The following is a 12,228-nucleotide window of genomic DNA, read 5'->3' on the forward strand; positions in this document are numbered from 1 at the left end:
AAAATGTACCAAAAATTAATTTTTGATTATGAAATTTTGGTTAAAGGAGTTTTAGGATATGTTATTTTAGTTTTGTTTGGTTTCGTTCAAATCGAAGTGTGCGAGTTCAAGAGATCAAGACGGTCTTTTATAAGCAATTTTTGAAAAAGTTCACATTTTTGAGACATTTTTTTGGATTTTTGGTTGTTTTCTAATTTTTATTAAATTTTGGTAAATTTTGGAATTTTAGTGAATTTTTGGGTTTTTTGTTTCCAACTGGAAAATCGTTACTGAAAAGTGTGAAGTTCAGAGTGAGTAGGTTAATATTCCATGAAAAATATTTGTAGGAACCTAGGAAAGGTCAAATACTATGTCTCATACGTCCAGTTTGAATTCTCGGGAAAAAATAGGGTTTCCAATTAAAAATATCACAAGCAGATGAAAATCTAATTTTTGCCTATCTAGATCAAATTCAAGGTCACATAAAATCACAGAACTGACATCTGGAGAATCTCCAGAACTGAACTTGAAAATGGCGAATTTCAGATTTTCAAATCACTACCATGTCGAACTCGAAAAGAAAATCATCATCGCAACTTTCACGATGATCTGTCATAATTCGTCACTTTCGATTTGCAAAAACTCGCACTTTTCCTAAACCATGGTACTGGCACGAGGCGGCGGCGACGACGTTGGCTGACCAGAGCGGGGTGTCTATGGCAATGACTACGGCGACGGCGGCGTCGCTCGGCGTCGGCGTCGCACCGTTGCCATCGAAATACGAGTATAGTAAGTAATTCTAATTAAAGTGTAATTGCACACTTACGGTAGTAGGTGATGAGAAAGCAGAACAATCACGACAATTTCTATACGGCGAGCATTCGTTTCTACATTCGTGGTAACGCACCGGTGGCGGAGGAACTGGCGCTAACGGCGATTTCAACGTCGGTAATTCCACCATAATCGAATTAGCGGACGTCTGATTCGTACTCGTAGCTCGGCTCACGTTCTGTTTAACATTGGCCGCAGCTTGGCTATGGGTATGGGTATGGGTACTTTCGGACGGTATTAAAAAATCGTCCAGCAAATAAAACGATTTAGCCGGCAAAGAAGGTTGATGAGCGTTGCACGTACCACGCGGTGTACTGCCATTCGAGACCTTCAACAAGGCGCCCAAACTTCTCCAACGCTTTTGCGATTGCTGCTGCATTTCCGGCACTTTATCAGCGGCGCTGCTACTCTTGGCCGTGTTCTTAGCCCGCAGCTTGGGGGCCCACCAAACGTTCGGATTCAATAAACCGACGCTTTTCTTGATCAACATTTCACGCAGCAAGTTGGGCCTTTCGCGGTCGCCGCTTTTCGTCAACCTGGGCACATCGCCCGGTTCGTCTCGTTCTGGTATCAAATCGCAGCAGCTGTAGTCCGAAGGCACGCAGGCTTCGGGAGGTCTTCGGATGGCCGCGAATCCGTATTCTACATCTCCGGCCGTCAAAGTCGCTGTCCTCGAGCGGTACGGTTTTTCGGATACTTGAGAGGCGTCGTTTTTTGAAAGACACGAGAACGACGCCGAATGGCGCAAGTTCGAAGGTGGTGCCGAGCAGATGAACTGCACATCGCCCGTTTTCGTTTCCAGCCACATCATTCGAACCTGAAATAACCAAACGAGAAAACATGTGATTAATATTCCGATACCTCGGACAGCTATATTGCTACAAGTATTGCTATATTATAGTTCACCGCACCACGTCTATATCGTATGAGCTAGAGGGAGTCCTGCCGCGTCGCCATAACTGTTACGCAATGTAACGAAATTTTTTTCGCAGTAAATTTTTTAGTCGTCGTCCAGACTGGTTAAAGTTCGCTGACCTGAGGAGAGAGGTGTGCGCGACCGGCGTGGTGATTCGTCGAATTTACGTTTTTATACCTACATGTGCGTGGAATGAACTAAAATTGCGAGTTCAATTTACTATAGTTCAGAAGCACACTATTACGATAACATGTACTGGGTGTTTCAAAAGTACGTATTTTACGGTATGGCAGGCATAACGAATAAAATGTATAAAATCGTTGATCAGTTTTTGTCAAATTATAATTTTCTAATTTAGGCAAGTTGATGCAATCTGATGAAACAAAAAATCAGCCAGTAAAGCTTTCGTGGCGTAACATTGTCGAGGCTGAAACACGAAGTTACCCAGCTCCAAGATCGAAAGATCATGCTAAAATTTATCACCTGTCAAAATTTCAAGTGCTAAAGTGCGTTTTTCCATTTGGTGAATTTTTGAAAATCGAATTCAGCCCAAAAATGAGGGAAAAAATCAAAATTTTACCAAATTGACCAAGAAAGCTGAAATTTGGGATACACCCTATTTTCGACATTCCAAATCGATTGGAAACGGTTTCAACCCGTTTTGAGCAGTTCTGGAGCCTCCAGCAATTTTTTAAAACTCGAAATTATCACAAAATTCCATAAAATTGGAGTTGTAAAGCTAAAATTTATTCTAAAAACTAATTTCAATACGCTACGAAGTACTGAAGTTGAATTTCAAGTCGTTTTGGAGCCTCCAGCGACTTTTCGAAAATTCCTGAAACCTCCAGCAGATTTTTGAAACTTAAAATTTTCACAAAATTTCATCAAAATGGAGATGGAAAGCTGAAATTTACTCTACACTCCAATTTTAACACCCTCTAAAGACGACTTCAGGTGAGTTCGGTCATTTTAGGGCCTCCAGCGACTTTTTTGAAAATTACTGGAGCCTCCAGTAGATTTTTGAAACTTGAAATTTCCCCAAAATTTCATCATTCAAACTGAGGTGGAGAGTCGAAATTCATTCTTCAAACTAATTTCAATACGCTACGAAGTGGACTGCTGGTGAATTTCAAGTCGTTTTAGAGCCTCCAGCGACTTTTTTGAAAATTACTGGAGCCTCCAGTAGATTTTTGAAACTTGAAATTTCCCAAACATTAATTTATCAAATGGAGTTGACAAGCCGAAATTTACTTCGCAGACTACATGGTGGTTTCAAATGGTTTTGAAGCTTCCAGCTACTTTAAAGAAATTTCAATTTTGCAAAACAACGCCATACAACCTTTCGAAAACTCGCTGGAGGCTCGAAAACGACTTGAAATTTACCTTCAGTAGTCTTCGAAGCGTATTGAAATTAGTTTTTAGAATAAATTTCAGCTTTACAACTCCAATTTGATGGAATTTTGTGGGAATTTCGAGTTTCAAAAATCTGCTGGAGGCTCCAGAACTGCTCAAAACGGGTTGAAACCGTTTCCAATCGATTTGGAATGTCGAAAATAGGGTGTATCCCAAAATTCAGCTTTCTTGGTCAATTTGGTAAAATTTTGATTTTTTCCCTCATTTTTGGTCTGAATTCGATTTTCAAAAATTCACCAAAAATCGAAAAACGCACTTTAGCACTTGAAATTTTGACAGGTGATAAATTTTAGCATGATCTTTCGATCTACCTTTGTAAAGTTTGAAAAATTTCGTGCAAGTCCTATGTTGAAACGCAAAATCTGCGATTTCGGCTAACCTGTCAATCAAAATGGTCGCCATTTTGTAAGTAAGGCCAACTTTTTTTTGGGCAAGTTTGCTTTAAAATGTTCCTTAGGATGTCCCCTTAATTACTCCTATTGTCATATGCCGGACTATTTCAGGAGCAGGAGCAGGAGGGAGGTCGTCAAATTTTCCAAGTCATCAATGGCAACTTTTTTTCATAGATTATGTACGTGAATATTAAATTTTGTTAGGTTTTCATGAAACTAGGATCAGGAGACGGGAATTTGGGTGGATTTGGGGAGGAGGGGGAGGCGGAAGCAGTTCACTAATTCTTGAAAAAAATCCAAACTGAACAAAGTTATATTTAAAGAGCATGCAAAAATACATCATCGACCACAATTTTTTGTACAAAAATGCATTTTTCGATTTTTTGGCAAATTTTTGAAAATCAGATTTTTTGGCCAAAAATGAGTACTTACATCAAAATTTTACCTAATTGATCCAGAAAACTGAAATTTGAAATATTTGAAATACAATTTTCGACCCCTCCCCCTCTCACAAATCGATTGGAAACTGTTTTGAACACGTCTGAAGCTCCTAGCAGCTTTTTGAAAATTGGAATTTCTACAAAATTATACTCGAACTAAAATTTATGTAGTTTATACTCTAATTTCAACAAGCCAAGTCGATTGAATGTGAACTCAAATCCTCCTGAAGCCTCCAAACGTATTTTAGAAATTCAGATTTTGAAAAAAAAAACGAAAATTGGGTCACTTCAACTTTGGCACGTAAGGTTTTTATGGCACTTTGATTTTGAAAATATTGCTGGAGATGATTAATTTGGGGGAGGGGGAGGAGGGAGGAACTCGAAAATAGAATGTACAACATAAATTTCAGCTTTCTAGGTCAATTGGTTAAAAATTTTGATTTTTTTTCTCATTCTTAGCTCAAATTTGATTGCAAAAAATTCACCAAAGAATTGAAAAATACATTTCATCGCATTAAATTTTGTCTGGAAATGTAACTATTCACTCTGAAAATCTAAAAAAAAATTCCAGCAGTTGGCCAAATGAGATGATTTATACATACTTGCACATCAAAATTTCAACAAAAAAAAACACGAAAATTTGCCCAATTTGACAATTTTCTTATCAAAAAATTGTTAATCTTGAGACAGTAAGGACATTTAAGGTACACGGTGAGTTGACAGGGAAGAGGGAGAGGGGGTTTAGAACGGTCCAAAATTTGAAAAGTCAACGCTACATTCATTTTTAAACAGCTGAAAAAAATGCGAGCATTCAAACCACCTTCTCATGCTTCGACTCCGAGTATTCATTTCAAATCATAATTCTAAAATTCATCCGGTGTCTCCCAACCCCCCCCCCCACCAGTTGAAAAGAATTGAAAACATGCAAGTAAAGCGATGACATTTAAAAAAAATGAAAATCTTCAATTTTTGTGGCAGAGTAAGAGTTCTTTTAATAGCCTTACCAACAGTATTTCCAAGAAAAACATTTTTCTGGTCCCTCAAGTAAGTATGTTGGATTGCAAAAATAAAATGAAATAAAAATTCAGATTATTCCTCTACATAATCAGTTAATCACTATTTCAGGAAAAAATCTTCTCAGATTTCTCAAGTTACATTTGTCCTCTTTCTGAAATTTGGATACGTTGTTCACAATGGCGGTACTCACCAATGGTATGAATTTGGACCCTTTTCATCAATTTAGTATCAAATTATGCTTCTCCAAAAAAAATGACCTTTCTGTAATTTTCAGATTTGACCCTTCCAACCACAGGGGTCAATTGTAGCTCCCAAGAGAACCCCATTCCCCTAGTTTGACTTTATTTGATCAATTAGAACAGGCTCCAGGTCATACAATGTAAAAATCACCATCGTGCTGAAACTTATAAAAATAAAAATGTCTGGCCTACCGCAAATAGCCCCATTTTTTACAAAAATTTGGCTAAAAATTGTCAATTCATTCTATGTAGGTATGATTTTTAAATTTTTTGGGAGGATTTCTACAGCAGACTGCAGATTATACATTTTGGAAAACAAAAGAATATTTTTTTTGAAATAGGGAGTTACTCAGAGCAATTATGACACACAAATTGAAAATTCTTAAATTTTTTTTACTGATCTTTGTTTCATTTCATTTTTTTGGACTATATTTTCATTCTTGATTTGTGGGAGTCGAATTAATAAAAATGCTCACATTTGTTCACTTTGTTTGAAAAAATTTAAAAATCGTTCTTGAAACAGCTTTTTTGGATTTTTTTTAATTTTCAGAAATCAACTTTGGCACTTGAAATTTTGGTTTAGAGAGTTTTAGAATATGGTCTTTCGATCAGGTTGATTTATATGAAATCGAAGAGTGGGAGTTCAAAAGGTTCCTTTGTGAGTAACATAAGCGTTGCCCCCCCCCCAAAAGAAATATAGTTTCTAGGAGGAAAAGGGTCAAGAACAAAACTGCTCCTCGTGAAATTTGCTACAAAAAAGGTTCTTATCACTTTTCATGTAGGGTAATTTGTTTCACAGATAAACGTATTTTCAATTCAAAATAGACGATTTTTTTCGTAAAATGATAATATGATTATTTCTGAAAGGTGTCATGGAACAAAATTTCGTCTTTCTCTAACACTTCACAAAAAATTGTATTCAATACCCTCGCAATGAGCTTTCTATAGACGCCTCTCGCGAGCCCTCTCAAAAGCAATCATTTTGTTACAGATATGATAGCATTATCAAATAGTACGCTTATGCAATAACATTTTTCAAACAAAAAAACCAGTTCTGTAATTTTTTAGACATCTCGCGCGTAGACGAGAAATTTTTAGCGTTACTATCAGAGCCCTCTTCCCCTTCCTTCAGACTTCAAAGCATACAGACATATATAATTCTGGTTGAATCATCTCGCTACCTTTTTCCAGTTTGAAATTATTATTTCAACCGAGCACTGTTTTTGTACCTTTTACCGAATATATTTTATTTTTGTGCCTCGTCGTTTACCTAGATCACACTCTGTTCCCTTGTGGGATCTACTGGTCGATTTCATCGACAAGGGTGATTGAGGCAGTGTGCGGTCTACATTCTTTTATTTGTCCACCTTACACTCGACATGCGGTGATGCTCAGATGCTTGTGTAGTTATTTTTTTTTCGAGGCATAGCATATGGTGCAGGGACACACTCTACGCGGTCTAACAATGCACAGGTATCGCCACCGGCAATGTATTTTTAGTATGTGTGTGTTATATGTATATGTAGTAGGTACACTTTGTACTTTGGTTGTTCCAAGGTTCCGACATGTATCTAGTATCTACTATCTCTTCTCTATATACCTAAACCTAAATGCTGTATTACATCTATTTTGCACTATTCACCTGGTTGTTTGTTAGTCGCAACCAATCAAATAAGACCTTTCCTTTTACCAACTTCGTACATGGGTAAGGTTTCTTTTATAAACACTGCTGGATGTTCAGGCTGTATTATGTGGATACTGGATTACTGGATATATAGTCGAGTCGATGTGTCATGCGAGATGAGAATCACATGTTCACTTTCTTCATTTTTAAGGATGAGATCGACTTTGAAGTTTTTAAAGTGATCAATTTTCAACGATCGAGAGAGAGATCGAAAAACTTTCCTTTTTTTTATTGGAAATTGATACTAGTTTTTGAAAGCTTCCAAGTCGATCTGATCTGTTTGAAAATGATCTTATATGTACTTAAGTGGACGAGCTTGTACGTATTTTGAAATTACGTCATACGTGGGCTCATCAAATGGGCTCTTGTGACCTGTGAGAGTAATAATATTGAGGTAAAAGTGTGTGAGATTATTATTCTAACAATTACTTCTGAGAAATTTAAGCAAGTTCAAACACATCTTGTTATGAGTTTTGTGACCTTGTAGGTGATTGACTACAGCGCGAGGTAAATAATCTCAAGTTTTATAGGCGTTTTGAAAGAGAAAATTTATTTCGCGGTAGTAAAATTTGTAAAATCGAGGCGTTAGTTTCGTACTCGTATCAACGAGTATAGGTACTAAAAAAGAAATTTATAATCGACTGCAGGCCGGGGAAAGAGATAACTTTAAAAATTAATGAGTATTTTAGGTCGGCGATGCGAATTGCGATGCATCATATGCGGGTAAATCCTATATAGGTAACTTACCCATTTATCATCGCTTCATTGATTTTTTGTAAAAGTTGTGTGTACTCGAGTCTCGATTTTGCCTACGCTCATTGTTCATTCTAGATTTTAATACCTTTATTGTTGAATGGCTTTCGTTCAAATTCGTTTGTTTTAAGCCACGAATTAGAGCAAAGAACTGCGTAAGAAAATGTATTTTTAGTGAATTATTCACCCATTATCGATGCACATCGTTAGTAAAGTAGTGTTGTCAAATTGTATTGTCGAAATTTTAGACATAAGAATTTTTTTTGTATTAAGTACGATAGTTTTATTTTTTGGGGTGGGGGAGGGGAGGGGAGGGGTTGGACTACAGGTTCTTATATCTCATTCTACTGTAACGATTGTTTACAAGGAACAATAATCTCTGGAGAGTTGGAAAAATCACGGATATTCTCACCAGGATGGTCTTTTCAATTTGTGCGTCTTAATTGCTTTGAGTAACCCCCTTTTTCAAAAAAAATATTCTTTTGTTTTCCAAAATGTATAATCCTCTGTAGAAATCCTCCCAACAAATTTAAAAATCATAGAATGAATTGACAAATTTCTTTTCATTTCCTGCTAAATCCATTTTTCAAGGAAAAAGCTCTCCATAACATGTTTATCATTCAGAGCCCTCAAGAATCAAAAAAAAAAAAAAAAAAAAAAAAAATGATTTGATAATTTTCCAATGCTGGAAGATTTTTTCCTTGAAAAGCAGATTATTGAAGCAGTTTTGATACAGAAATGAAAGATTTAAGATTAGAAATTTATGTGATTTCCGTTTTGTGGGCTCTTTTAAAGAGGACAAAAATGTTTCTTTTCAATTGTGAGGAGGAGGAAGAACTCCCAGTCCCATTGTTAGGCACCTGGTAGAAAATTTTTAAAGAATGAGAATTATTTCCACATGAAATCCAACAACCTCAGAGGACGAAACCGTTTGCGAAACTTCAAAATGAAAACCACCTTAAGCGAAGTAAATTTTTTGAAAAATGCGGGCTCGACCAGTGATCATAATTCCAAAAATGGACTTCAAAAGTGAATTTTTGATCAAATTTTTGGAGGGAATTGAAAAGTTGTCGAAGCCTCCAGAGTAGATCAAAATCATTAGTTTTTAATGTGTGGGAGTTGAATCGAAGAAATTATTCACGCTGGTAAACCTCAATAAAATTATAATTTCTTGAAAATCGCCCTTAAAATAAGTACAATATGTAGTGATTTTTGATGTTTATTCATTCTTTCCAAAATTCGCCCAAAATCCAAAAAAAAAAAATGAAGTTAAGCACATGAAATTTTGCTTAGAGAGATTTCAATATAATATGCTCTTTCGATTCAGCTCATAAGAGAACCTGCGTGCAATAATCGATTTGGCTTGATTTTTACTTTTTGAAAGTACATATAAGAGGACCCCTTAGGGTAATCCACCACAAAATTTATAGCTGTCCAATTGCAAAACTACGGGTCCCACAGAGGTCCAGAGGTCTCAAAATTTTGGTTTTTGGCCGATCGGAGCATTCAAAAAGTTATTTTTAGGGCCCAAAATTTTCAAAAAAAATTGCCCAAAATTAGTCAGAAAATGCGATTGGGGCAACTACAAATTTTGGGAATTATATGAAACAGTCACAAGTTGAGTTTCCTGGAGTTTGGGTGCGATTTTGAGCCTGAACATCCAAAAGGGATATTTCTGGGCTAAAATTTTTATTAAAAATGTATACCAAAAGTGGCCAAAAAATTCGATTGGCTTGCTACAATTTTTGGAATTGTCTGAAACTCGACTATATTAGAATAGAAAACTCGATTCTCAAAGTTGTAGCTGCCTACTTGCATTTTTCGGTATTTTTTGGACAATTTTTCGAATATTTGGAGCCCCCCCTTCACCAAAAAAAATACCTCATGAGCCCTATGTCCTTTTAAACGCTTAATGTATCTTGAGAATTACTATTTTACTGAATTGAGTATTTATTCTTATTTTCTTTACGGGTGCAATTGGCCAAAAATCAATATTTTGAGACCTTCGGACCCTTGTATTGGTCTTTTTTTAAATGGCCTATCAATATTTCAATACTGAGGCCCATGCTCATTCTCGCTGGCTCCTGATGACCCAGAAAAATTCATTGAGGACCGAAATGAGCCCATGACATAATAGTCCGGCATATGACAATAGGAGTAATTGCATCCCCCCACCGATCCTCCGGGATACCTTTTTTCTTAAAGGGGACATCCTAAGCAACATTTTAAAGCGAACTTGCCCCAAAAAAAGTTGGCCTTACTTACAAAATGGCGGCCATTTTGATTGACAGGTCAGCCGAAATCGCAGATTTTGCATCTTGCACGAAATTTTTCAAACTTTACAAAGGTAGATCGAAAGATCATGCAAAAATTTATCACCTGTCGAAATTTCAAGTGCTAAAGTGCGTTTTTCGATTTTTGGTGAATTTTTGAAAATCCAATTTAGGCCAAAAATGAGGGAAAAAAATCAAAATTTTACCAAATTGACCAAGAAAGCTGAAATTTGGGATATACCCTATTTTCGACATTCCAAATGGATTGGAAACGGTTTCAACCCGTTTTGAGCCGTTCTGGAGCCTTCAGCAGATTTTTGAAACTCGAAATTTCCACAAAATTCCATCAAATGAGTTGTAAAGCTGAAATTTATTCTAAAAACTAATTTCAATACGCTACGAAGTACTGCAGGTGAATTTCAAGTCATTTTAGAGCCTCCAGCGACTTTTTTGAAAATTACTGGAGCCTCCAGCAGATTTTTGAAATTTGAAATTTTCACAAAATTTCATCAAATGGAGATAGTAATATGAAATTTGCTCTACATTCCAATTTTAACACCCTCTGAAGACAACTTCAGATGGGTTCAAGTCATTTTAGAGCCTCCAGCGACTTTTTTGAAAATTACTGGAGCCTCCAGTAGATTTTTGATACTTGAAATTCCGGCAACATTAATTTATCAAATGGAGTTGGCAAGCTGAAATTTACTTCGCAGACTACGTGGTGGTTTCAAATGGTCTTGAAGCTTCCAGCTACGTATTTTTAGGAAATTCCAATTTTCCAAAAAAACGCCATACAACCTTTCAAAAAGTCGCTGGATAAGGCTCCAAAACGACTTGAAATCCACCAGCAGTCCACTTTGTAGCGTATTGAAATCAGTTTGCAGAATGAATTTCGACTCTCCATCTCAGTTTGATGAAACGGGGAAATTTCAAGTTTCAAAAATCTACTGGAGGCTCCAGTAATTTTCAAAAAAGTCGCTGGAGGCTCTAAAATGACTTGAAATCCACCAGAAGTCGTCTTAAGAGGGTGTTAAAATTGGAATGTAGAGTAAATTTCACATTACTATCTCCATTTTGTGAAAATTTAAAGTTTCAAAAATCTGCTGCTGGAGGCTTCAGGAATTTTCAAAAAGTCGCTGGAGGCTCTTTTTGTGGGAATTTCGAGTTTCAAAAATCTGCTGGAGGCTCCAGAACTGCTCAAGACGGGTTGAAACCGCTTCCAATCGATTTGGCACGTCGAAAACAGGGTATATTCCAAATTTCAGCTTTCTTAGTCAATTTGGTAAAATTTTGATTTTTCCCTCATTTTTGGCCTAAATTGGATTTTCAAAAATTCACCAAAAAATCGAAAAATGCACTTCAGCATTTGAAATTTCGACAGGTGATAAATTTTTGCATGATCTTTCGATCTACTTACTTTTGTAAGGTTTGAAAAATTTCGTGCAAGATGCAAAATCTGCGATTTCGGCTGACCTGTCAATCAAAATGGCCGCCACTTTGTAAGTAAGGCCAACTTTTTTTGGGGCAAGTTTGCTTTAAAATGTTCCTTAGGATGTCCCATTTAAGAAAAAAGTTGTCCCGGAGGATCGGCGGGGGGATGCAATTACTCCTATTGTCATATGCCGGACTACAATAATTTTACTTCATTTTTTTTCAAATTTGATTCTTACAGCGAATTTCAGCTTCAATTTTATTCAATTTTTGAGCCCTTCGCGGAATCGGGATTTTAGGCGAATTGATCGTTACAAAATTCTAAATCAGTTCTCAGTTCTCACTTTTCAGTCAGATACCTATTTTGACATTTGAATCAGGAACCAAACTTCAATTTTAAATCAAAATCAGAAATTATGCAATTCGAATTAATCTCTATAATTTTATCGTCCAAGTTCCAACAATAAAAATTTGACCCACACACGTATGAAATTTTAAAATTTCACGAGTTTCGATTTTAGAAACACCATTTTGCAGTTTGCACATTGATTGATCTTCGTCATTCGTGTGATAAATAAGGCAAACAAAAAAAAAACGAAAGTATCAAGCTTACTTCACATGTCACAAACCTCGCAATTAATACGATTTCGTCAAAATTTTCCTTCGTCGTGTTGCTTTATAATAAACGTAAAATTACGAGTACATCTCACACTGCAGTCATAATAATGATCAATTAACGAATAAAAATAAGCTCGAGCGTCTTGTTTCGTAAAAATTTTAATTAACGTATGGTATAAGAGTCATCAGACACTCATCAAGAGACTCCTATGTGAATCACAAATTACGTATTCTTTTCATCA

The 12,228-nt window shown here is 36.3% G+C and overlaps 1 protein-coding gene across 1 annotated transcript in view; it reads right to left on the reverse strand.

Annotated features, from left to right (window-relative positions):
- LOC135841416 (dual specificity tyrosine-phosphorylation-regulated kinase 2-like) overlaps positions 1-12,228 on the reverse strand; it is a 54,713-nt gene that overhangs the window by 41,490 nt on the left and 995 nt on the right. Inside the window, exon 2 of the mRNA XM_065358361.1 lies at positions 806-1,627. Within this exon, the coding sequence (XP_065214433.1) occupies positions 806-1,621 (816 nt within the window). The 5' untranslated portion in view covers positions 1,622-1,627. The remainder of the gene's footprint in view (positions 1-805; positions 1,628-12,228) is intronic.

This window comes from Planococcus citri, chromosome 3, assembly GCF_950023065.1.
Source record: "Planococcus citri chromosome 3, ihPlaCitr1.1, whole genome shotgun sequence".
Taxonomy (NCBI): domain Eukaryota; kingdom Metazoa; phylum Arthropoda; class Insecta; order Hemiptera; family Pseudococcidae; genus Planococcus; species Planococcus citri.